General features: G+C 42.1%; 1 protein-coding gene across 1 annotated transcript in view; it reads left to right on the forward strand.

Moving 5' to 3' along the window:
* Positions 1 to 27,889, forward strand: part of STX6 (syntaxin 6) — a 47,275-nt gene that overhangs the window by 9,260 nt on the left and 10,126 nt on the right. The window contains exons 2-5 of the mRNA XM_040263859.1: positions 8,450 to 8,619; positions 10,406 to 10,500; positions 23,782 to 23,844; positions 26,705 to 26,830. Of these exons, the coding sequence (XP_040119793.1) occupies positions 8,450 to 8,619; positions 10,406 to 10,500; positions 23,782 to 23,844; positions 26,705 to 26,830 (454 nt within the window). The remainder of the gene's footprint in view (positions 1 to 8,449; positions 8,620 to 10,405; positions 10,501 to 23,781; positions 23,845 to 26,704; positions 26,831 to 27,889) is intronic.

The raw sequence follows: 27,889 nt of genomic DNA on the forward strand, positions 1-27,889 counted from the left end.
GAATTTGGAAATGGCAGGAAGGTCAAGGGTCGCAGCTGTGTGTGTTTCCCCTTACAAATGGCTTGAGTGTGTAAGTCAGGCAATAAAAAGAGCTCCTCCTCACCTAGCCTGAGGGGTTGGTGGTGGGACAGGCCGATGGGGGGTACAGAGTAGGAGAATGATAGGGCTGCAGAGGCTCGCACAGCCTAGGTTTTTCAGTTTCATCAGTGGAGTGGAAACCATCTGCCTTCAGTAGCCTCTCAGTGCGTTGGTGAAACCGTGAAAAGTGCCCCTGTTTCATACATACAGGATGACATACACGATGGGTGCTGCTCCTGACATAGGTGTTGCAGCCCGTGGTGTTTTTCCAAAGGTGGCCACCCAATATCTATCCTGTCCCCCCAATATCTATCCTGTCCCATTTGCTTTTCTTAAATTGTGAAGCTGGCTTTCTTCTATCAAGCTGGGATCTTCGTTGCTTTTCTTTGAACGCAGGCAGACCTTTGTAACTGCCTTCACTGACAGAATGAGGCAGAAATGACACTGCTTGACTCCTGAGGATTAAGTCACAAAAGACACCCAGTTCAGCTTCCAGTCACATCTTTGTGACTTGGGACACAAGTCCAGCTCTACTGCAGCACCTCTGCTCGAGCGCCCATGCAGTGAGACGACGCGGGCGCAGAGATGCTACTGAGGAGTGCCTCCTTCCACGGCCCCCCTCCCACGGAGTCTTTCAGCTGAGGCCCCAGACAGTGTGGAGCAGGGACGAGCCATCCCTTCTGTGTTTGGCACAAATTCCTGACGCAAAGAATCCGTGCATGGAAGGCTGAGCACCGAAGAATTGATGCTTTTGAATTGTGGTGTTGGAGAAGACTCTTGAGAGTCCCTTGGACTGCAAGGAGATCCAACCAGTCCATTCTGAAGGAGATCAGCCCTGGGATTTCATTGGAAGGAATGATGCTGAAGCTGAAGCTCCAGTACTTTGGCCACCTCATGCTAAGAGTTGACTCATTGGAAAAGACTGATGCTGGGAGAGATTGGGGGCAGGAGGAGAAGGGGACAACCGAGGATGAGATGGCTGGATGGCATCACGGACTCGATGGATGTGAGTCTGAGTGCACTCCGGGAGATGGTGATGGACAGGGAGGCCTGGCGTGCTGCGATTCATAGAGTCGCAAAGAGTTGGACACGACTGAGCGACTGAACTGAAGAAGTGGTCATTTGTTGTCACTGATTTTGGGGGTCATTGTTATACAACCAGAGTGACTGGAACAGATGCCAGTTCATAGCCTATCAGCATGGTCAAAGAGGAAAGGAGAAATCAAAAGACTGGTAGAGGCTGCACCTATGATTATCCTGCAGTTGGTTGGCCCAACTGAATGACAGGTTCAGGGAAACTGAAGCTCCCTAATGGCTGAAACACTTCTTCCTCCCATCTTACCAACAAATTTGGTGAGATCCAGCTAAGAAATGATTTTATGGACATCTGGATGTTTTGCCTGAAACCCAAACAAAGGCTTGGCTGGGATGGTGAACTTTTCTCCATGGTGGAACAGACTGGGATGTTGTATTGTCATTCAATCACTCAGTTATGTCTGACTCTTTGTGACCCCATGGATTGCAGCACACCAGGCTTCCTTGTCTTTCACCATCTCCTGGAGCTTGCTCAAACTCATGTCCATTGAGTCCGTGATGCCATCCAACCATCTCATCCTTTCTCATCCCTTTCTCCTGCCTTCAATCTTTTCCAGCATCAGGGTCTTTTCTAATGAATCAGTTTTTTGCATCAGGTGGCCAAAGTATTGGAGCTTCAGCTTCATCATCAGTCTTTCCAATGAATATTCAGGATTGGTTTCCTATAGAATTGACTGGTTTGATCTCTTTGCAGTTCAAGGGACTCAAAGAGTTTTCTCCAACACCACAATTCAAAAGCATCAATTCTTTGGCAGAATGTTGTGTGGTAGGGACTTAACCAGCAGTGACTAGGGGTTAGTGCTGGGCTAGCTTCAAACAGGGGACTTCCCCTGGTGGTCCAGTGGTTAAGACTTCCAATACAGGGGACAAGGGTTCAATCCCTGGTCGGGGAACTCAGATAACCACATGCCTCATGATGTGGCCAAAAAGAAAAAAAAAAAAAAACCCACAGAAGAACTGGGTTGGTTTCGTCCTGCCAATCTCAACTCTTTTTAAGGAATGGAAGAATCCAGTTTTGAAAGCTTGGATTACTTTATTTTTGCTTGAAAGATACATTCTTCAAAGACGTGGGCTGTGTTTTCATTTTTGACATTTGCTTACTGGAAAGAAGCTCTGTGTTACAGTTGGTCCCATGGGCCCTGGTATGACTCACAGTGAAGAGCCTTCATTCTCTTGGTCATAGAAGTTGTTATCCGTGAGGATGTGATGGGGCTCATCATTTTGATGGGCTGTTTGGTGGACAGCAAGGGGAAAAGCCTCTTCCCTGGTATTTCCATGCTGTGACTCTTGTTATCCATGAAATGTGTGAGTCGAGACTGACTTCGAAGCATCTGCAGCAGATGCGGGCGTTAGCCATCTCTCTCCTTCAAGGGGCTGAAAGATATCTCCTGGTCAGGAGCTAACCCTGTAATGCCTAGGGAAGCAATTAGCAAGATTTTTGTTGAAATGGTGTCAGACATGATACCCAAAGCTGTCCGTGAGCAGATTGTTACTTACCAAGAAGATTGCTAAGCTGAAGTGAAGAGAGTGAAGTCGCTCAGTCGTGTGCAGCCCCATGGACTGTAGCCCAGCAGGCTTCTCTGTCCATGAAATTCTCCAGGCAAGAATACTGGAGTGGGTTGCCCTTTCCTTCTCCGGGGAATCTTCCTGACCCAGGGATCAAACCCGGGTCTCCCACATTGTGGGCAGACACTTTACAGTCTGGGCCACCAGGGAAGCCTCTGTAAAGAAGCTAAGCCAAAGAACTCCAGAAATTCAAAATGTACATGGCCCCTCATAGAAAGTTCTGAGCACCAGACTTTAATCATTCCCATTATGCACTTGGAAGAAAAACCTGAAAATAGCTAAAGCAGACTCTACAGGAAAAAGAGGCAATATCTTGTGATTCCGACCTTTGCAGAGACCGCGGATGAAAGTGGATCACCGTTGATTTAAGGAGTCGGCAGCTGCAGAGCTCCTCACAGGGTGCAACATGCTCACAGGGGCGCAGTGTGTGGTAGGCGGTAACCGTGAGCAGAGGATGGTGCAAATACATGTGTGGGAATGCACACCAGTTCATGCAGAAACAACCCTTGTACCTTTCCTGAAAAAGCAGGCGAAGAAAGCTCCACCAGCTCTTCTCTATTGAGATCCTCCCAAATACCAAACAGCTGGCTTGGTGGTTGTGTCCTGTTCATCGGTTTACTTGGAATGACAGGTGATTCTAAATATTTAGTCCCAGGTATTTACAAATAGTTCTGAGTTGAATGGGTTGTGTCACTAGTTAGCATCTTGTACTTCTTACATGTGTCTTGAAACTGTTCAGGAATCCCAAGTTCTTTTGGATATTCTGGGTACCATTAATATTTGGCTTAAAAACAGGTTTTGTTTGTGACACACATTCTCTCTCCATGCTTTCTTTTTCAGGCTAATACTAAGCTGAAGTGATATTAAAAGAAGAAAAATTGGGAGGTGTTATAAACTTTGAGGGACCCTGTTATAGATGCTATTAAGTTGGAATTCCTTGACATACTACAGGTTCTCTGGCTTTTCAGATCAGAACCACTGCTGACCATTCCCACCTTTCTGGTCCCTTAAAAAAGTAAAATCTTAGAAAAGTAAAATAAGACTGCTTTGACTTTCTTATGTCTGTGCTACTACTCGAAAACTAAAAATGAAACCTCTTTTAAAAATAAGAGATTGAGAGTGGTACGAGCCAGGTCACTGGCCGGGCCTGTGGGGTTTTGAATGTTATCCTGGGATCGCTTAGTAGCATTTTTCTAATTCCTGCCATTTCTTTCATTTCTTTTTTAGGACATGCTCAAGTTCTTGCATGCTTTAGGACTCTTTGATTTCACTCTGTGTTGCTAGAATTGAATCCGCCCACCTGCTCCTCCTTCCCCTCAAGCCTGAGTCGTCAGCGTCTTTAAGGTTGTGGTGATGAAAGTATGGCCCGTGGCTCCCAGTGTGGGGCCACCCCAAGAACCTTTCATAGCAGAGCCCCTCAGCTTCAAATGCTTTTCATGATGCTACTCAGATGTTATTTACTTGTTTTCATCATGTTAACACATAAACTGATGGTGCAAAAGCAGTGGCAGGTAAAACTGCTTGTGCCTTTTCCTAAATCAAGGCAGTGGCTCCAAAACTATTCCTCCCTCATGGTGAAAAAGAAAAAAGAAAATCACGTTTCCTTGAGATTGTTCTTCATGAAACAGTAAAAGAAATATTAATTTTATCTCATCGATTCCCAATAACACTTTTCCTTTTCTAAAAAAAAATATATACTTGGTCTCTCTCTCTCTCTTTCTTTTTTTGGCTACAGTGTGCACCCTGTGGGATCTTAGTTCCCTAACCAGGAATCAAACCTGGGCCCCTGGTGGAAGTGCAGAGTCCTAACCACTGGACTGCCTAGGAAGTCCCAACTTTTCCTTACTTTTTAAAAGTTATGATTAGCCAACAATAAAACTGACCCTTTTTAGTGTGTACTTCTGTGAAATTTGACAAATGCATGTAGTCAGTAACCACCACCTCCACAAATAAGTTGTAGGACAGATCCATCACCCCGAGTAGTTTCTCTCTGTCCCCCTCCCATCTACTGATCTGTTTTCTCTCCCTATAGTTCTGCCTCCTCCATAATGTTACAGAAATGGAATCATACATTGTGTGGCCATCTAACGTCTTACACTTTGCATGATACGTTTGGGATTTGTCCTTATCGTTGCATGTAGGCATGGTTTGTTCCTTTTTATTGCTGAGTAGTATTCCATTGTGAAGGTGTACCAGAGGTGTCCATTCCTTGGTCGAAGGACATTGGGCTTGTTTTCAGTTTTTGGCTATTATGACTAAAACCACTGTAAGAATTTGCAGGTTGTTGTGTGAGTGTGTCTGTTTTTGTGTCATCTTAAAGTGGCGTTGATGAGTCACATGGTAAATGTATGTTTTGTGTGTTTAATTTTAAGAAACGACTATACTGTTTTCCAAAATGGCTGTACAATTTTGTGTTCCCACCAGCAATCCGTGAGAGTTCCAGTTACTCCACTACCTGGTCAGCACTTGGCATTGTCGGTTGGTTGTGTGAGGCCATTCCACGTTTGCAGTGGTATCTCATTATGGATTTACTCTGCATTTTTCTAATGACTCATGGTATTGGGCATCATTTCACGTGCTTGCTTGTCACTTTATGTTATCTCTAGTGAAGTGACTGGGTAGATCTTTTGCCCTCCCCCTTTTTTTTAAGAAATCAGTTTTCTTTTTTAAAAATTTATTTGTTTATTTTGGAATGTGCTGGGTCTTCACTGTGCCCATTTTTTAAATTGGGTTGTTTAAGTTTTGAGAGTTTAATATATATATGTATATTGTAGATACACATTATTCAATCAGAAGTTGTTTTCACAGTTGTTTTCTCCCAACCTCAGTACACATTTTAATATTCTTTGTGACAACATGAGAGGGTGCACGGGGCACTTTTGCTGTATTGTAAGATGACTGACTCCAGGGAAGGCACTTCTGTGATGCAGTTGCAAGCTGAAATAGCTCACTTTTCCTCCATAGAATCTCATTTTTTCTTCAAAGAATGACTTGCAGACTGGTTATTGAGACTTCCATATGCTCACAAGGATCAAAATTATCCATTAAAAACCTTGAGATTTTCTCAAAAATGAATGAGGTGATCCTGTCACTTCTTGGAAAACAACTGACAATATTTTTACGGATGATGAAATTAGAGCCTTTTTTAAGAAAAGAATTTTGGGAAGCTTGATTCAACTTGTATCATGTTACAGATTCCAAATAGTTAAAAGTTTTTCTGGTGGGATTGGTGGGATATTATTGTGATTTTGGATGTTGTGTAATGAAATGAGTCAGCATTTGGAAGATCTTTGATGCTCGGTAAAATAATACTTTGCAAATGACCAGTACATGTAGGTAAAAGATTCATTCACTATAGAAGATGGAGCAGTGAGTTGTAATGTATGAGGGTTCATGAGGTCTTTGGTGCAGTTTCAGCTTCCATACTGCCACTAAGCTTTAAGAAACTGCCACTTGTCGAGTTTTCTTAGAGCGACAAAAAAGAATATCCACAGTTATCTGAAAAGACTGTTTAAGTACTCCTCGCTTTTCCAACTATATATCTGTATGAGGCTGGATTTCTGTCATACGCTTCAACCAAAACGTATGTAAATAGTCAGTGTAAAAGCAGTTGTAAGAATATACCTGTCCTACTGTTAAACCAGATATTAAAGAGATTTGCAAAAATGTGAATCAGTGCCAGTCTTCTCACTAAATATTTTTGTTTTAGAAATTTTTTGCAAAACATTAACATACAGTAATTTCATTGTAATGTTTTATTAATTGGTAAATATTTTAAAATATCTGTTTGAATTTCTAATATGGTAAGTGACAACAGATAAAGAGCCCACATCAAAATATGTTCCTTGGGGGTCTTCAGTAATTTTGAAAAGTGCAGAAGAGCCCTGAGACTGAAAGTTTATGGATCACTGCGTAAGAGTTTAATTCCAGCATCCTACTTGTCTGTCGGTGATGGAGCATGTGGTATGCTTCAGCCTGAGGCTTCTGGTTTTCAAAAAGCAATTCAGAATTCAGACTTCCTTTACAGAACTGGTGATTTTTATGTCCTTTAGAATGAGATGTATCATCTTAGATACCTTTTTAACTTTGCCTTCTATTATCAGAGAAGGTATTCAACACAATTCAACACAAACTTCCCTTCACCAAGTACTTCATATTATGGGAAAAGGTATGCCCTTTTCTTTACCAGATCATCCAGAAACCTCAATAAAGAGTAAAAATAGTAGATTTGCATCTCAGTTACTTAGCCCTTCCACTTTTTGTCTCAGATGGAGTTTCTCTTTAGCACTGAAAGCCTAGGGCTGATGTGAGAGGAGCGGTGAGGGGACTTGCTAAACCCGTGAACTGGGTGTGAACATAGTAGGCTGTTCGTGGTAGATTGATTGTGGGCCACATAGCTCAGTGAGTTATTCAGCCGGATCCAGTGTCTGTGATTCTGTATTTAACATTCAGCTTTTTAGTTCTCATCAGTATTCACAGTCCGAGATATTATAAGGTACCTTTCTTCATTTTGTTAGTGCCGTCTCCTCTGACACTTGAAATGTCAGAGCGAACAGGATGCATGCAGTTCCCTGTTTAAAGCCGTAGGCAACAAGCACACTGATTGAACACCCAGGAGAGTTGGTTAAGAAATCACGGATGGATCATAACAGATATCTCAGTTTAGGATCATGAAGGCTATAATCTTTGTACACAAGAGACCATGATTATAAAATGACTCCTTTTTGGCTTGTATACACGGTAGTGTTAGATTATGACATGTAATGGTAGATATTGGCCCCATGGTAGGGAGAAAGGTTTTTAAGACCTTGCGGCTGTATCTGTAATCTAAGAGAAAATAGACCATAGTACTTAATGGCCTAGTCTCACCCCCTGAACTTGAAGCACACTAATCTTCTGTGCAGAGTAGAAAGTACAATAGAAATATTTAAAGCTAATACTGTTGGGGAATCTTCTAATGAGATTTTGAATTTTAAAATGTCTCAGGTTAAAATATTTACCTTCTAAAAGCCAAGCTGTGAAACAGTAACTCTTCTATCTACCCTTTTTTTATCCCTTCACAGCAGTCTTCCTAAGGAAAAGAAAGTTGTTTTAGAATCTTCATCTGAATACAAATTACTTTGCACCAACTAGCAGCATGTGTGAATGTTAATGGTCCTTTAGTTAATTTGTATTATAGCTTTTTAGATTACTTTTAAGTATGGTCTGTTAGAAAAATTATATTTTGTTCTTTACAAAATTTAAAGGACACCCTGGTGGCTCAGACAGTAAGGAATCCACCTGCCAGTGCAAGACATGCGAGTTTGATCCCTGAGTTGGGAAGATCCCCTGGAGAAAGAAATGGCAACCCCCTCCAGTATTTTTGCCTGGAAAATCCCACCGACAGAGCAGCCTGGGGTCACAAAGAAGGAAATGACTGAGCGGCTAGCAGTTTCACTTTACGAACAAACTTGATGTTATAGCTGCTTAAGTCGTGGCTGTTTTATTTTAAAATCAACTGAAAACATAATACTCAGACTATTATTTTAAAAATTTTGAATTTTGATATTTGTCCATGAAGAGCCTTCTGTAACAACGTAGAAACACTTTGGGGAATGGTGGTTCATTGCTGAGGGTGGGGTCTGATTGTAATGGTTCACATAAGTCTTGTGTTAACTTGTTCATAGTAAGAGTTTTCTCATTTCTCTCCTTTCCCTTCACCTGGTTACAGAGAGGTTCAGAAAGCAGTCAACACTGCACAGGGATTGTTTCAGAGATGGACAGAGCTCCTCCAGGACCCATCCACAGCCTCGAGGGAAGAAATCGACTGGACCACCAACGAGCTGAGGAACAACCTCCGGAGCATAGAGTGGGACCTAGAGGACCTCGATGAAACCATCAATATCCTTTTCTGAGGCATCTGTGCCATGTAAGGCTGACAGACAAATGGACAGGTTTTCATTCAGATGTCTCAAATACACAGATTAGATATTTCCTTTTATCACTGATATTGCTCTTATTTGTACCATGGCACACTTAAAATCATTGCCCAGAGGCTAAGGTAGAGTGATCAAATTCTGCTTCAGTGCGTGACAGATTCTGCAACATAGAGGCCACATAGTGCAGTGGCTTTGAGCTTGGACCCTGTAGTCAGACTGGGTGTTCAAGTCCTGCCTTCGCCAGTTGCTAACTGTGACTCTGGGCACTTTGCTTTTCAGTAGAACGTTAGGTAACAGTTGTACCTAGCTCATACGATTGTTGAAAGTTTATCAGGTAAAGAGCTTAGGATGGTGCCTGACCCAGTGAACTTTCTTTTTTGTTGTTGTTGAGTCATGCAGCCTGTGGGATCTTAGTTCTCCAACTAGGGATCAGACTGTGCCCCCTGCATGCCTGCATTGGAAGCTCAAAGTCCTAACCACTGGACTCGCATGAAGTCCCCACAGAGAGCTTTTGTGAGTGTTAGCTGTCATTGTTTTGAGGAGGTGTATACAGACCAATATCGTACATTGGTAATTAGAGATCAAAAGAAAATCCTTCCCCAGACTTTCCTGTTCAGTGCATCTTAGCCCATGAAACTGCACTTACTAAAGCAGATCTGTTATGCCAAGTCATGCTATTGATGTTAAGTAAGTTCGCTGATATGATGGATGAACCAGGGAACTGTAAAAGTTGGATTACATGGCTGTTTTTTCAACTGGAAATATTCAATCATAACTTTAGGTTAAAGATATGCCATTTGCATGTTCTGAGGCCTGTTTTGTTTTTTCGAGTGTAACAAAACATAAAAGAAACCAGATTTTGTCAGGATCAGTCTATAGTCAGCACACAGGCTCATACAGAGTTGACTTGTGGAGTGGATAATTTCTTTTTATCAAAATGACCCTGGGGCACCTTTTATATTATTAAAAGACAGATGTGTTCTCTAAAACTAGTGGAAGAGAAATATGTGAAGGGGTGGGAGCAAAAGCACCCTTACAGGGAGATATGTCCTACCTCGTGATAGGAGGGAAGAGAAAAAGATTGGGGGAGATAGAGAAATTGTGAGATAAGGAGAACAAAAGTTTATTTTAATAGATATTCATCATTCAGCAAATAGTCATTGAGTGTGCTATGTGCTGGACATCTTGCTAGTTACTGAGATTGGATTGATAAGCAAAAGTGTACCAACCCTTGTAGAACTTATGGTGGGGATAGAAGGGGGCTTGGAGGAGGGAGAACAGACATTAGTCACATAACATCACAAGTGCATCCTTGCAGACGATAAGAGATGAGTGCAGAGAGCCATGGAGTGACCCAGGGTGGGGGTGAGAAGAGCAGGGAAGCCTCAATTTCTAGATTAAAAAGCAGAGTTAGCATCTTGACAGAAGCGGGATGGCAAATTAAAATGGCTTGCAAAGATGATCTGGAGTCAAAACAGTGGCAGGCATGTGGAAGAGCCTAGCTCAGCTGTGGCCAGACACCCGTGGGTTTGTAGTGAACCCAGACAGGTCACCTCTGCCTTGGGGCACAAGGACCCTTGTATAGCTGTGGGCAGAGAAAGTTTGAGGATGATCAGTGTAAGCCGACTGTGTGTTCAGAAATTGGGCCAGATTTTATTGCTTGCTTGTGAGAGATCTGTGGTTTAACACTGATGTTGGTTGTTAGGTTTTGGCTGATGAAATTGCTTTACCTTGACTTTTTGACCCACGCATAGTTGAAGCAAATCCTAGGAAATTCAACCTTGATGCAACCGAATTGAGTATAAGAAAAGCCTTCATCACAAGTACTCGGCAGGTTGTCAGGGTAAGAAATGAAATCTTACTGTGTTACTTGTACAAGAAAAAGTCGGACCGCTCCAAACTCTTTCCCTTAATTTAAACTACTAGGTCAGCTCTGAAACTCCTTCTTAAATGAGTTAAATGACAGTTTCCACATATAATTTCTCTGATAGAAAAGAAATCTGATGTTAGTATCATCAAGCTTATTTCTCAGAGCAAAAATGAGGGAGTAGACTGCTGGCTTTGGGAAGGTTATTGTGTCCTTCCTGTCCATCCGTCTCACTCTTCCAGACCAGTTGTCTTTTTTCCTCTTTATTTCTTAGTATGCTGTGTTCCTAGACAGAAAGAAGAACTGCTATGGTGGAAACCATTTGGTTTCCTGATTGATTGGTAATCACTTTGCATTGTGAAGAGTGCTCTTACTGGGTTTGGATGGCGGCCTCTTCTACCATCTGAATTGCTTCTGGAACTCTTGCAACCCAGTTACTGACATTTCTATATACAACTGCTTGACAGCCTTTCGGGAGTTATCCAGAACAAGCAAGCAATCATCAGCCTATAAGAAATCAATCCAAGGGGAAAAAAAATCTTTAGTCTCAGATTATTTAGATATTAACCTATTGTTAAAAAGACCTAAGAGAAAATAGCATGTACGTGAAATATCATTAAGATATGTTTGTATTTTGAAACTATATGGCTAAGCCAGTTGATTAGCATAACTAGATGTAAGAGAACCAGCTGTCTTTAACATATGTACTAGAAAGCAGCTTCCTTGAATAAAAAGACTTGGGATCGTACCAGTGCTAACATATGGCTTTTTAAGAGTCATCTTAGGCAGGAACCTTGCTATGTGTTTGCCAAAGACTCCGTGTCGTGTGACTTCCTTTTGAAATTATTTCAAATGGTAGGTTATCACTGAGCTGTAAAAGATTCTTGTTCCGTGCTTGACTCATTAATTGCCTTTCTCTATCCATATACCTAAAAATTGTTTAGAAATAAACCCATGTTTTAATGGATCTAGGAGCCTCATCTATGGGTTTCTCTGGTGGCTCAGTTGTAAAGAATCTGCCAACCAATGCAAGAGACTCAGGAAATGTGGGTTTGGTCCCTGGGTTGGGAAGATCCTCTGGAGGAGGAAATGACAACCCACTCATGTATTCTTGCCTGGAAAATCCCATGGACAGAGCAGTCCATGTGGGGTGGCAGAGACACTACTGAGTGACTGAGCATGCATGTACACCCCATCTACACAGTGAACATTTGGGTTAGACATTCCTAGTCCGGAGCCAGTTCAGAGGATATTCTGATAAGGAAGCCCTGTTGTCAGGTGGTATATTGTTTGGTAAGGTAAACAATTTCCCAGTTACTTACTTAATAAATATAGCATGTGCCTTTTAAATTTTTTGTGATAGGTTTTTCTGAAGATGACTTCTGTAGATGTTGATATTTAAATGATGCCTTGCAGTGATGCATATATTCTTGACTTAAATCATTATATTCTTTCTGCAAGGTAGTACTTATAAATTCTGCACATTGAAATTCAGAGGTCAATACATAAAAGTTAAGTGAGTGGGTATAATTGAAAGTCTAATCCAAAGTTCATTTTCTCGTATTTGAAAAGCTTTTTAAAGTATGTTCTTTGAAATAAGTATTCTAAATCATCTATACTTCACAATGTTGCAGAGTCCTTTTAGAGCTGAGAGCTAAACCAGACTCAACGGTGTGATCCAACTGAATGTTTTAGAGATTTTTGTCCCTCTTCTAATTTGGAAGCTGTTACTATTTGCCAGTGGTGGGTTAATACTACCTAACTGATTTCAGAAAAAGCAAGAGAGTTCCAAAAACAACATCTGTTTCTGCTTTATTGACTATGCCAAAGCCTTTGACTGTGTGGATCACAATAAACTGTGGAAAATTCTGAAAGAGATGGAAATACCAGACCACCTAACCTGCCTCTTGAGAAATCTGTATGCAGGTCAGGAAGCAGCAGTTAGAACTGGACATGGAACAACAGACTGGTTCCAAATAGGAAAAGGAGTACGTCAAGGCTGTATATTGTCACCCTGCTTATTTAACTTCTATGCAGAGTACATCATGAGAAATGCTGGACTGGAAGAAACACAAGCTGGAATCAAGATTGCCAGGAGAAATATCAATCACCTCAGATATGCAGATGACACCACCCTCATAGCAGAAAGTGAAGAGGAACTAAAAAGCCTCTTGATGAAAGTGAAAGAGGAGAGTGAAAAAGTTGGCCTAAAGCTCAACATTCAGAAAATGAAGATCATGGCATCCGGTCCCATCACTTCATGGGAAGTAGATGGGGAAACAGTGGAAACAGTGAGAGACTTTATTTGGCGGGGGGCGGGGGGGCTCCAAAATCACTGCAGATGGTAATTGTAGCCATGAAATTAAAAGACGCTTACTCCTTGGAAGAAAAGGTATGACCAACCTAGATAGTATATTCAAAAGCAGAGACATTACTTTCCTGACTAAGGTCTGTCTAATCAAGGCTGTGGTTTTTCCTGTGGCCATGTATGGATGTGAGAGTTGGACTGTGAAGAAGGCTGAGTGCCGAAGAATTGATGCTTTTGGAATTGTGGTGTTGGAGAAGACTCTTGAGAGTCCCTTGGACTACAAGGAGATCCAACCAGTCCATTCTGAAGGAGATCAGTCCTGGGTGTTCTTTGGAAGGAATGATGCTAAAGCTGAAACTCCAGTACTTTGGCCACCTCATGCAAAGAGTTGACTCATTGGAAAAGACTCTGATGCTGGGAGAGATTGGGGGCAGGAGGAGAAGGGGACGACAGAGGATGAGATGGCTGGATGGCATCACTGACTCAATGGACGTGAGTCTGAGTGGACTCCGGGAGTTGGTGATGGACAGGGAGGCCTGGCGTGCTGCAATTCATGGGGTCGCAAAGAGTCGGACACGACTGAGCGACTGAACTGAACCTAACTGATTTTTTGCTTCTCTGATTTTAATAAATTCTAGTAGAGGTTTTGTGGAAGAAAAGGAAGTGGTAATTGACACTTGATTTTTTTTTTTTAAAAAACATTGGGTTGATTCAGTATGGTTACATTCAACTAGACAATATTTGTATCCAGAGCTCTCTGAGTTCCACTTCAAGGACACTGATGGCATGGGTTCAGAGAGTTAGCATTTTGGGGAAATGAAACACAAGACCAGGCTCAGATTAGGACTTTGTACACCACAAGTTTATGCAAGCTCCTTTGTTACCAGTATCAGTTAGCTTTCATTGAGTTGCTTAACGGAATGCATTTTGATGCATTTGTGCCAATTGTGCTTTCTCCTTTGGGCAGGCAGTGATACGTAATACATTTTTTGTAGCTATTCTCTCTGAAGAATTTGGTAATAAGGAGTTCATGATCTGAGCCACAGTCAGCTCCTGGTCTTATTTTTGCTGACTGTATAGAGCTTCTCCATCTTTGGCTGCAAAGAATATAATCAATCTGATTTCGGTGTTGACCATCTGATGATGTCCATGTGTAGAGTCTTTTGTATTGTTGGAAGAGGGTGTTTGCTATGACCAGTGCATTTTCTTGGCACAACTCTATTAGTCTTTGCCCTGCTTCATTCCGCATTCCAAGGCCAAATTTGCCTGTTACTCCAGGTGTTTCTTGACTTCCTACTTTTGCATTCCAGTCCCCTATAATGAAAAGGACATCTTTTTTGGGTGTTAGTTCTAAAAGATCTTGTAGGTCTTCATAAAACCATTCAACTTCAGTTTCTTCAGCGTTACTGGTTGGGGCATAGACTTGGATAACTGTGATACTGAATGGTTTGCCTTGGAGATGAACAGAAATCATGCTGTCGTTTTTGAGATTGCATCCAAGTACTGCATTTCGGACTCTTTTGTTGACCATGATGGCTCCATTTCTTCTGAGGGATTCCTGCCCGCAGTAGTAGATATAATGGTCATCTGATCTAAATTCACCCATTCCAGTCCATTTTAGTTCGCTGATTCCTTGAATGTCAACGTTCACCCTTGCCATCTCTTGTTTTACCACTTCCAATTTGCCTTGATTCATGGACCTGACATTCCAGGTTCCTATGCAATATTGCTCTTTACAGCATCGAATCTTGCTTCTCTCACCAGTCACATCCACAACTGGGTATTGTTTTTGCTTTGGCTCCATCCCTTCATTGTTTCTGGAGTTATTTCTCCACTGATCTCCAGTAGCATATTGGGCACCTACTGACCTGGGGAGTTCCTCTTTCAGTATCCTATCATTTTGCCTTTTCATCCTGTTCATGGGGTTCTCAAGGCAAGAATACTGAAGTGGCTTGCCATTCCCTTCTCCAGTGGACCACATTCTGTCAGACCTCTCCACCATGACCCGCCCGTCTTGGGTTGCCCCGCAGGTGTGGCTTGGTTTCATTGAGTTAGACAAGGCTGTGGTCCTAGTGTGATTAGATTGACTAGTTTTCTGTGAGTATGGTTTAAGTGTGTCTGCCCTCTGGTGCCCTCTTGCAACACTTACCATCTTACTTGGGTTTCTCTTACCTTGGGCGTAGGGTATCTCTTCATTGCTGCTCCAGCAAGGCATAGCCGCTGCTCCTTAGCTTGGACGAGGGGGTATCTCCTTACCGCCGCTGTTCCTAACCTTCAATGTGGGATAGCTCCTCTAGGCCCTCCTGTGCCAGCGCAGCCACCGCTCCTCGGGTTGCTCCTCCTGGCCGCCGGCCCTGGCCTCGCAATTCCAAAGAAAGGCAATGCAAAAGAATGCTCAAACTACCGCACAAGTGCACTCATCTCACATGCTAGTAAAGTAACTCTCAAAATTCTCCAAGCCAGGCTTCAGCAATACGTGAACCGTGAACTCCCTGATGTTCAAGCTGGTTTTAGAAAAGGCAGAGGAACCAGAGATCAAATTGCCAACATCCGCTGGATCATGGAAAAAGCAAGAGAGTTCCAGAAAAACATCTATTTCTGCTTTATTGACTATGCTAAAGCCTTTGACTGAGTGGATCATAATAAACTGCGGAAAATTCTGAAAGAGATGGAAATACCAGACCACCTAACCTGCCTCTTGAGAAGTCTGTATGCAGGTCAGGAAGCAACAGTTAGAACTGGACATGGAACAACAGACTGGTTCCAAATAGGAAAAGGAGTACATCAAGGCTGTATATTGTCACCCTGCTTATTTAACTTCTATGCAGAGTACATCATGAGAAACGCTGGACTGGAAGAAACAAGCTGGAATCAAGATTGCTGGGAAAAATATCAATAACCTCAGATATGCAGATGACACCACCCTTATGGCAGAAAGTGAAGAGGAGCTAAAAAGCCTCTTGAAAGTGAAAGTGGAGAGCGAAAAAGTTGGCTTAAAGCTCAACATTCAGAAAATGAAGATCATGGCATCCGGTCCCATTACTTCATGGGAAATAGATGGGGAAACAGTAGAAACAGTGTCAGACTTTATTTTTTTGGGCTCCAAAATCACTGCAGATGATGAGTGCAGCCATGAAATTAAAAGACACTTGCTCCTTGGAAGAAAAGTTATGACCAACCTAGATAGTATGTTCAAAAGCAGAGACATTACTTTGCCGACTAAGGTCCGTCTAGTCAAGGCTATGGTTTTTCCTGTGGTCATGTATAGATGTGAGAGTTGGACTGTGAAGAAGGCTGAGCGCCGAAGAATTGATGCTTTTGAACTGTGGTATTGGAGAAGACTCTTGAGAGTCCCTTGGACTGCAAGGAGATCCAACCAGTCCATTTTGAAGGAGATCAACCCTGGGATTTCTTTGGAAGAAATGATGCTGAAGCTGAAGCTCCAGTACTTTGGCCAACTCATGCTAAGAGTTGACTCATTGGAAAAGACTCTGATGCTGGGAGGGATTGGGGGCAGGAGGAGAAGGGGATAACCGAGGATGAGATGACTGGATGGCATCACGGACTCAATGGACGTGAGTCTGAGTGAACTCCGGGAGATGGTGATGGACAGGGAGGCCTGGCGTGCTGCGATTCATGGGGTCGCAAAGAGTTGGACACGACTGAGCGACTGAACTGAACTGACTGAACTGAACTGAACTGTCTGAAGAACTAAACCTTTCTCTGGGTTTCTTCTCAATTAATGTCCACTGTTTTTGCTTTTTATTAAGTCATTTTTATATAAAAAGTCTTGTGTATGTTTTTCCAAGTGTCTCTTTAGTTTGTGCAGTTTTTATGAAGTCTTATCAGCAGTTTTTTTCTAAAGAAAGCGAAGTGAAGTGAATTCGCTCAGTCATGTCCAACTCTTTGCGACTCTATGTACTGTTGCCCCTCATGCTCCTCCGTCCATGGGGATTCTCCAAGCAAGAATACTGGAGTGGGTTGCCATTTCCTTCTCCAGGGGATCTTCCCGACCCAGGGATCGAACCCAGGTCTCCCACATTGCAGGCAGACTCTTTACCCTCTGAGCCACCAGGGAAGCCCAAAGAAAGCAAACATTCATGTTTTTGTGTATATAGCCTTGGTAGTTTTGAGGTAATCATTTTTACATTTGTAGAGTTACCTATATATCAGAGATTTCACATGTGATATATTTGTGTTATGGAGATCTATTGCAGAAGTGACGTTGGGTTAATTTAATAGTGAAAGGTTTTTGCAGTCAATGGCAAAATAGTGAATAAGAAGTGAGAAGACATGAGTTGTAGGCTCCCCTGAGACCTCAGTAAATTTTCAGCATGGCAAGTCATTTAGCCTCTCTGGATCTCGGTTTTCTTTAACAAGTAAATGATCCTCACTAACAGTCTGCAACTTTTTGAACTTTCAAAGGCAATCAGAACTATAGCACCCTCTCCCCAAAATCCAATCTCTTCAAATCTAAGAATTGTTTATAGTCAGTTATAAGTCATAATAGAAATGGCTTTGGTTAATCAAAAAGAGTGAGGCATACTGTGTCACTACAGATGATGCTGGGATGTGAGTCCTCTGAGCGGGAAGCACTGGGATTTACAGTGTGTTATTCACTCAGCTTGGAAGATGGCGCAAAATGGGAACAGCATACACAGGAAGTTGTTTCATTTATTTGTTTTTTTTGATAAGTCACTGATATTTTATAAGTACTAACTGCTTCATGACTGCTTATTCTCAACTTCTTATATTAGAAAGAAGGTGAGTTTTAATTATGTTTTTGGCATGACAGGTGTTACAGAATACTCAAAACTGTTCAGTAATGTAACTTAAAATCCCAGATCCTAATAAGAAGGTGATCTGTGGCATGTATCTGGCAGTTTTTACCCTGCATAAAGAAAGGACCATCCTGAAAGTGAAAGCCACAGCTCTTTGCCTTCTGCGATGCCAAACTCAGGAAGCGCACCACACAGCTATTGAGGTCACTGACTATCGGAGCTAACACACACCCACACATACACACATATTTTATTAAACGGAAAACTTTAAAATGGGAACTTTCAAATGTGTATTTCATTAAAGTAATGCATGCCCATTTTAAGGGCTTCCCAGGTGTTGCTAGTGGTAAAGAACCTGCCTGCTAATGCGGGAGACATGGGTTTGATCCATGGATTGGGAACAGCCCCTGGAGGAGGGCATGGCAACCCACTCCAATATTCCTGCCTGGAAAATCCCATAAACAGAGAAGCCTGGCAGGCTACAGTCCATGGGGTCACCAAGGGTCAGACCCAACTGAAGCGACTAAGCACACACACACATATGCTTTTAAAGAGAATTAGAAAAATTTTATGAAAAGAAAAAATAGAAAAAGAAACCTAAACTCAAAATACAATGCAAAACCAGAACTTTGTTTTATTTGTACATAGTTGTGATTATACTGTTATGTAATCATAAGTGTTTTTAAGTTTTAAAATTAAAAATCTGTACTTTTTTTTAAATGCAAATAATTTTGGTGAATAAGAAAGGTGAAAATGTGCCTCCATTCTGTAATTCCACTCTATAAAAATAATCAGTTTTATATATTTTTTCTAGCCATTTCTATAAAATGAAATTGAAAATATTTTTTTAAAGAAATGACATTAGTCTATAATTTTTTTATATGAAAAAGTACTGTGGACATGGTTTTATATCAATACAGATACATACTGTCTAATAGAAATACTAAAGTACAAGCTATCTTTAATTTTCTAGTAGTCATATTTAAAAAATGAAAAGAAACCAGTAAGGAGAAGGGGGCGACAGAGGATGAGATGGTTGGATGGCATCACCAGCTCAATGGACATGCTGCTGCTGCTAAGTCACTTCAGTCGTGTCCGACTCTGGGCGACCCCATAGACGGCAGCCCACCAGGCTCCACTGTCCCTGGGATTCTCCAGGCAAGAACACTGGAGTGGGTTGCCATTTCCTTCTCCAGTGTGTGAAAGTGAAGTCGCTCAGTTGTGTCCAACTCTTAGCAACCCCATGGACTGCAGCCTACCAGGCTCCTCCGTCCATGGGATTTTCCAGGCAAGAGTACTGGAGTGGGGTGCCATTTCCTTCTCTGTCAATGGATATAAGTTTGAGCAAAACTCCAGGAGACAGTGAAGGACAGGGAAGCCTGGTGTGCTGCAGTCTATGAGATCACAAAGAATCAGACACAACTTCCCGAATGAACAACAACAAACTTAATATATATATTTTATTTAAATTAGTATACCCAGAAGACTGTTATTTAAACATGTAATCTATAAAAATAATTGAGATTTCTATAAAGTTTAGAAAATTTTTTTACTAAAACTTACAAATTTGGCATATATTTTATATTTAAGCATATCCCAATTCAGAAGTGAACTTTTCATTGGAGATACTTCATCTGTATTTAGAGTTTATAAAACTTACAGTTGAAAAGGTTGATTTACTGGAAAATACCCAGATTTTCCAGACATATGTGAAAGTTTTCTAGTAACTAAATTTAAATCTAAATTAATTAAAATTAAGTCAAAAGTTTAATTCCTCCATTGTACTAACTCCATTTGACATGCTCAGTGCATAACCGTAGTTGGCTGACAACTATTGGACAGAGTAGATTTAGAGTATTCTTTTTCATAGTTGCATACTTTATTAATCCCCCACAATGACCCTATAAAATACTATCTTATATAGAAGAAATAAACACTTTGAAAAATTGAGTAATTTATCCAAGCTTGCATAATTATAAAAAGCATAACTAAGCTTGAACCCAGGTCTTTGACATGAGAGGCTATGCTCTCTTCTCTAACCTGCTTCTATTACGATTTGTTTGATCATTGACCCTGTTGGTACATATTTATGTGGTTAATTTTTGGCAATTACAAACCATACTTCAGGAACTATCTCTGTGAGCCTGTCCTGGATATCTAAGTACTAAAAAGTTCAACGAAAATGCCCATTTTAAACACAGATAAATATTTTCAAAGTATCAAGACCTCATCAATGATATTTCTTAATAGCAGAGTACATATTCTGTATTTCCTAATACCTTAGGCAGCACTAAGTAGTGTTCATCTTTTTCATCTTTCCCACTCTAACCAGGAAAAATATTTCTTAGCTTGCACTTCTTTGATTATTAATGCATTAGTGTATCTTTTCATGTTTGAGCATTTGTATTTTTCTGTGAATTTTTCACTGAACTCTCTTCCTAAGTGTAATATCTGATACATGATATTACATTGTATGGGTTTACTGTCAGTTACTATTCTCTTGCTTGGATATGATGCTTATTTATTCTTTCACATTATAAATAAAACTGCAGTACACATCTTTGTATATCTGTTTTGGTATATATTTTATATTTTCTTAAAGTAAATCCTATTAGAATTACTAGATCAAGGCAGTGGATATTTGTTACAAATATCAAAACTGTTAATACAAAATGCCAAATTTATTTTCAGAGGGTTGGTTTGCCTTCTAGCCATTGTTTAGGAGCAATAGTTCTTTTTTTTTTTTTAACATTTTAATTATATAACAGTATAGAAAAGCATATACACCTGTATAGAAAAGTATATACACCCCAAGTATACAGCTTGAAGAATTTATAAACTGATCACAACCATGGAAGCAACACCTGGAAGCATTCCAGAACATTCCCGGCAACCCCCAGAAATCCTCGCGTGTACCTTTACAGCCATTCCTCCCCCCTCACTGTCTTACCTTCTAAGAGCAATAATGCATTCTACAGATAATGTTCAGAGTTCAACTAGAACTTCAAAGTTACTTTTCCCTTACAGATGTGCTGCTATTTTTATTATGCAAGTAATATTCAATAGGGCGCTTCCTTGGTGGCTCAGATGGTAAAGAATCTGCCTGCAATGCAGGAGACCCGGGTTCCACCCATGGGTTAGGAAGATCCCCCGGAGGAGGGCATGGGAACCCACTCCAGTATTCTTGCCTGGAGGAGCCTGGCAGGCTATACAGTCCATGGGGTCACAAAGACTCGGACATGACTGAGTGACTAACACACACAGTGTTCAGTACTTTTAAAAGGCTATTATAAAGTGCATTGAATGTGGTTTTTAAAATATGTTTTTACTTATTTCTTGTGTTGGGTTTTAGTTTCATCATGCAGGATCTTTCTCTGGGGCACGTGGATACTGGTCGCGCTGTGCAGGCTCAGTAGTTGGAGTGCACAGGCCCAGTAGCTCCAGGGTATATGGGATCCCAGTTCCCAGACCAGAGACTGAACCCACACCCCCAGCATTGCTGGACCACCATGGAAGTCCCCCTAAATGCATTTTTCAAAAGCGTATATCATCCTAGCCAGTGAACAATTCTGATATTTGCTTTGTGTCATTATTGACATACACTAAATAAGTGAGATTATACTATTCATATTGTTTGATTGAAAATCAGAATGTCATCTTAAACTCTAATTGATAATTAGAAAAGGAATCCTACAGTCCAGGAGGTAATAGCATAATGGTCTCCTTTGAAGGCTTCTAGAATTTGTGTGGATCAGAGCCTGTCAAACAGCCTCTCATCTGGGAGACTTGTTCCTTAAAGTCTCATTTAGTAAGTAGTTCTGAGTGGGGGCTAGGGACCTGCATTTTTAATAATACCTCAGGTGACTGACTCAGGTAAATCTCAAACATTCAAGAAATATGGCTTATATCACTGTTTCTCTTAAGTATGCCAGTATCTGGATCTTTATGGTGAATACTTTTTTTTTAACTAAGTAAATTTTTTCTCCGTTTCTATGGGTGGCATTCTTTTTTTTTTTTTTTTTTTTTTTTTTGTGTTCAGATTAACTTAGGAAAGATTCCTAGAATTTATGGGTTAACTGAGCACCCTCAGATGCCCTACTTACTCGCCCAATTTCATGTCCAAGGGCTCCCGTGCCCTCTTGTTGAAGGCCCCCACCGTCAGGGCACTTCTTTCCCATCCTGGGCAGCACTTGAATGTGTGACAGTAAGATAATCTCTTCACTTCTGCTCTGCTTAATTGCCAACATTTTTCCCAATGAATAACCAGAGTGATCTTTTACAACATGACCCAGAACACTCCACCGCCCTTCTCAAAATACTTTAAGGCTTCCCATTGCCTTAGAACAGGGGCCTGCACTCTGTGGCCCATGAGATCTAAGAATGGTTTTACATTTATTTTTAAAGGGTGGTTTAAAAAAAAAGTGACAATATTTAATATCTGAATATTTAATATCTGCTTCTTTACAGAACTAGTGTGCCAATCACTGCCTCTGTATAAACTCTAAGCACCTTGATGGCCCTTGCCTGTTTTGGTCAGCCTTGTCCAACTCCCAGCAGGCAATGGCTCCTTCAGCAACAGGTCTTCTCGAAAGCTAAACCATTGATTGAGCCATTTTGCCTGCAGGCTTTTGAGCTTGCTGTTTCCTTTGCCTGGAATTCTCTGGCTTTGGGCTTGTTTTAGGCCCTCAGGTCTCGATCAGGTATCATCCCTATCTTTCTAGAGTGGTGCTCACCCACTGGATTGCAGCCCCATTGACTCCCTTCTTTCCAGAATGGTCGTCACCTTGTTGAAGTGTGTGTGGGTGATTGCCATTTGCTGCTTCTTGTCTACCGTGATGTGAGCTCTGTCAGGCAGGGGCCCTGTCCGTATCCTCGCTGCTGTGTGCGGGCACGCAGCAGTCAGTATCTGGTGAAGGAGGGACCGGGCAGACTGAAGGTTGCAGCGAGGTGGTTATCAAACTTCCCGTATTAGGAATTAGGAAAGCTGTGGCACCCTCCTCGACCATTCCCTTGTCATGTGTCCTGCAAGGAGTTTGTAAAAGCCTAATACCTCAACGTTTGCACCTCTAAAGTAGCCTATGAGCCAACAGAAAAGAATATTTTGGCATCCTTTTTTTTTTTTTTAAAGAAAACTTACAGTAATCGTGTACTTAGCTGGAATATTTTAAGGTATATTGGGTTGTAGTTACATATGCAGCTGATGGTTCATATTTAATAAAATGTTTTACAGTAGATTAAGTAATGGGTACATTCCTTTTTCTTTCCATACAAAAAACATTTTTATACCACTCAAGAAAATAACTGGTGTTAGAAATAGTCCATATATCCCATGAATCCAACTCAGAAATAAAGTGACCTGTTCATCACTATTTGAAAGTATTCTCTGGTGTTTAATGGTAAGTATACTTTAAAGTATGTGTTTTTTTTAACATGTATTATACTTGAAGATGGGCTTCCCGCGTAGCTCAGCTGGTAAAGAATCCGCCTGCTCTGCAGGAAACCCCAGTTTGGTTCCTGGGTCAGGAAGCTCCAGCATTCTTGGGCTTCCCTGGTGGCTCAAATGGTAAAGAATCCCCCTGCAGTGTGGGAAAGCTGGGTTCGATCCCTGGGTTGGGAAGATCTCCCTGTGGAGGGCATGGCAACCCATGGACAGAGGAGCCTGGTGGGCTACAGTGCCTGGGGTCGCAAAGAGCGACTAAGCACAGCACGTACTTGAAGATATGAGCATTGAACACAGGCTTTTGTATGTATACCCAGGATTGCCATTTACTGGCTGTATGACCTTGAGAAAGTATCTTAATCTTTTTAGATCTTAGTCTTGTCAACTGTAAAATGAAGGTAATACCAGCTTCATAGGGTCATTGTGGATGGATCACATAGTGATCTTATGTGTACGTGTTTAACAGGGTTTTGGCTGTGGTAGGTACCCAGGAAATACTTTCTCTTTCCTCATATTTAAATTTAGTATCCAGGTTACCTCTTTTTAAGGGGATGTCCTTCTCTTTATTTCCTTTATTTTTGAGACTGAAAATAGAAGGCAAAAAATGCTGCCTTTTTGTTTAAAAAGTTAATCATGAATTATGTATATTTTGCTAGTGTGCAGACTGTTAACCACGATTTTGTTTAAGGATGTTCATTTGTTTTCTGGTCTTCTGCTTATCTTGTTAGGACATGAAGGATCAGATGTCAGCTTCATCTGTGCAGGCATTAGCTGAGAGGAAAAATAGACAGGTAAGTAAACGTTGGAATATACAGTATCACAGAAAATACACAGATACATGGACTGGACAAATTCTGACATCCGTGTATTATGTCTTCAGGCAGAAGACCTTGGTGCTGAGCCCGTAGTGAGGGCAGCAGCCTCGCCCTCCCCCGCCATGCCCTCCAGTTCTCGCCTCTGGGCTCCCATGGCACCCTCTGTGTACCTCATAGCCCTTGCCACAAGCCATTTATTCTGCACCTGTGGAGCACATTCTGTGTGCCAGGCGCTCTGTTAAGAGCTATAATTGCTTGCTTGCTTGTCATTTTCTCTGCTGGACCTCAAGCTTCTTTGTGAGTAGGGAGGGATTGTGTCATGGTTTTTCTCTTCTTTTTTTTTTAGATTTCTAGCTGCCCATGTGTAGGATGCTCTAGACATTTAATGATTGAAACTTTACATAAAGCATTTGAAGAAACTTAAATATGTGTTAAATCTTTCACTGTTTCATGTATCTTTTTTTTCTTTTTTGATGTGAGGTCCAGTTTTTGTAAGTTATTACAAATAAATTATGAAACCTAATAAATTTCAGAAACCAAAGCCCAGATACTGACACATCAACAATAAAAGCTACAAGAGACCCATCCTTGAATTTAGTAGGCTGATAATTGAAGAACAGCTCACCATTTTTAATTAACTAGGAATCAGTAGTTTATGATACACTCTTCACTTTATACCTGTAGGTATTTCTTGACCCACTTAAAGGGAAGAGGACTCTCTAAATATCTTCTAGCTTAATTTTCCTGTTTTCTTTCGCCACATGCCACTTTCCAAGTCACTGTTGTTTTTTTTTCCCCATCCACCCAACAGTGCAGACAGGAAAAGACATTAGCTAGCCATCCCATCTGGCACTGACTCTTGGAAAAGCTAGTGAACTAACATAAATAAAACATGCATTTATGCAGAGCCTTCCTGACTGTGGCTGGGAATTTTGCTTCAGGCGATGAGTGAAATATCTTCGGGCTTCCCAGGTGGCTCAGTGGTAAAGAATTCACCTGCCAGTGCAGGAGACTTGGGTTCGATCCCTGGGACGGGAAGATCCCCTGGAATAGGAAATGGTAACCCACTCCAGTATTCTTGCCTGGGAAATCCCATGGACAGAGGAGCCTGGTGGGCTAGTCCATGGGGTCGCAAGAGTTGGACACAACTTAGCAACTAAACTACAACAAAATGTCTTTGAGTCACAGGCGTTCAAGGAATGGAAGGTGGACAGAGTCCACCTCACGGTTGCTTCCAGCACCAGGTGCTGGGCTGATCCTCACAAAGCCAAGGCCTCCTGCTTTGGCAGCTATACTTGGGCTGGTCCCCAGTGCTCTGTGCCCTCTCTCCATCTTCTTTCTCACTAACCAGCTCCTGGAGGTCAGACCAAGGGAATCTCGACAGCTTCACGGGTGACTTAACAGCATGCCATATGCCTACCCAAGTGTAGACCATGGATAAGCTAGGAAAAAATAGCTATAACTGTGGCCCCAGGAGCTCTGGTTCTCTATCCATAGCCTAATGATGCACTGTAGACTTTTTCTAACCTTGAAAAAATTGGTTACTAGGCCCCAGTATCCACCATAGACTCATTAGAGTCTTTGCATCAAAACGAGCAGGATCCTTTCAATCTTAACAGCTCCATGACCAGATGGGCAGAAGCATCCCCCAAAACCTTATGTCTGCTCTACACCAGAGACAGTCACCATCCAGACTCTTGACTAAGGCTCTGGGCTGTGGAAGTTCTCTGGCATCCTGGTCCCCTTCTCATATCTGCCTCAGAACTCAACATACATCCTGAACTTCCCTGAATGTAGCCTCTGAAATGTGGCCATTTGGCCAAATTCATGTCTGAAAGTCAGGCAAGGCTAGTATGGGTATTGAAGGGCTTTGCAGACAGAGAACCCAAGGAGTCAGTTAGACTTTTAACAGTTCCAGAGCTAAAGGGTACCTGGTAAGAAGTTTTGGCAGCTCTACAAGATAGAAGAATCCTAGTCACCAGCTTGGTCCAGATCTTTGGTTAAAAAGGCTTGTGGGGATCCCAGGCAGGGTCAGCTCACATTCCTGGCTGGCCTCTTCAATGAAGGAAGACATTCCCAAACTTAACCTTTTCTGACTACAGAATTCCTCAAATTCATACTAGGAAACCCAACCCTGGCGTCTGGGGGCCCAGGTGGAGAACTGACATCAGGGCCAACCCTTGCTTGGGTTATCAGGGTCAGGCCCCCACCGTGGCCGTGCTGCCTGCTGAAGCAACCCCTATTCCATCTGGGAAAGCTCTAGCCTTTTAGTTCAGCTGAAGGGCATTGGGATTTATCTGTAGGTCACACTGAGCAGACACTGGTGGTTCTTGTGCCTTCACTGTATGAGGGACTATGACTTAGTTTCTTGTCACTTTAGGGAACTATCTCTTCCCTCCTCTGAACACCAAAAATTTCCTTGCTCATACTTAAATAGAAAGGACTCTAGATGTCTGGAATCGGTTAGACTAGGACCTTCAACAGGTCTCCAGTGAAATTCCAAGGGTGCTAGGAAGAGCTGGTCCTATAAGAACAAGTGCTTTACGATCCACAAAGCAGTGCACAGAGGGGCTTTAAGATTGCTTTAAAGTTGACTCTCACTTGCATTTTTAATGGGACAGAGCTCTTTTGTGAGTCCATAGAAAGTGCCCTTCATGGCATTCTTTGATTTGTACTCCGCAGGCACCAACCTGCACCAGTCCATAAAAAGCTGACCCCTGGAAAGACAGCTCATGAGCAGTGGGAGAACTCTTCATATCATGGTGACAGGGCCCTTGTTTAGTGAGAGTAACGGTTTGTCCCTCCTGCCCTGCTGCCCCCGGCCCCACTCTCGCAGGCCCTGCTAGGAGACAGTGGCGGACAGAACTGGAGCGCCGGAACGACGGATAAATACGGGCGCCTTGACCGGGAGCTTCAGTTGGCCAACTCCCATTTCATCGAGGAGCAGCAGGCACAGCAGCAGGTACCTGAGTGGAGGACGGGGAGGTGGGAGGCCAAGCACCACCCTCCCCACTCCTCTGCCAGCCAGGGCTCTGTTGCTAATGACAGGCAGGAGGGGCCAGAGCTAGCCCCACAGCTGCTGGAGTCTACCTGTGCGATGGTTGCTTACATAAAGGGTATTTAAGACATCCGTCAGAGCATGACAGTTTCAAGAGAACCAGGCTTGATTAGACCTTAGGACAAGCAGACCAGACACCCGCAACTGACAGAGAAGGCCATTGATTTAAAAGCGTAGCAGCCTCTTCCCCAGCCTCCGCCTCTGTACTCAGCTTTTTGTTTTTTTCAACAAAGGCACTTTGAGAAAAATTGAGTCCTTGTTTTTTCATTGAAAATGGTTGTTGGTTCCATTAGACGTAAAAATCATTGCTTGGTGGAGGTTAAGGGGTAGAAGAAAAGGTTGATTACATTTGTGTGGTTGCTTTTGATTTGTATTAATTAAAGGAAGCTAATAGTAAAGTGTCTGGGGATTTGAGCATTACCACCCCATCAAAACTATTGGTTCTTAAATACTGTGTTTTATATATACGTGTTGATCTTTTTCCATTAGCACATCAGCTTAACCATTTGTCTACTTAAATTGCTATTAACCAAGCAAACTTTTTTTTTCAATGAAAAGTGAGGCTACTGCAGCACAATTAAAAGTAACTTGTGCTCAGAAGTTGCCTGCAAGGTAGCTTACTGCCGCAGAGCCTCCTCTCACGTGTCCTTGAGGAGGGAGCAAAGGACTCTGTGTGTGTAGTTTTCCCATGTCCAGAGACCTGTCAGACTTTCTCTTACAGTTAAGTTGTAGCCGGCTGTTGCCAATTGAGACCCTGACCCTGGCAGCGGGCTTCCTCTTCCCAAGCATCCCCACGTGTCTGTGGTCACTGCACAGGTGCTTTTGGCCATTGTCTGTCTCTTGCTGGACTTCAGCCAACCAGGGTAAATCTCTCTGGGTGGTTTCAAGCCCTGCTGACTGTTTCACAAGTTGGATCAGCAGGGGATATCAGTAGCTTGACAGCCCAGTCTTTTGAGCAGCGTG

This window comes from Oryx dammah, unplaced genomic scaffold, assembly GCF_014754425.2.
Source record: "Oryx dammah isolate SB20612 unplaced genomic scaffold, SCBI_Odam_1.1 HiC_scaffold_21, whole genome shotgun sequence".
Taxonomy (NCBI): domain Eukaryota; kingdom Metazoa; phylum Chordata; class Mammalia; order Artiodactyla; family Bovidae; genus Oryx; species Oryx dammah.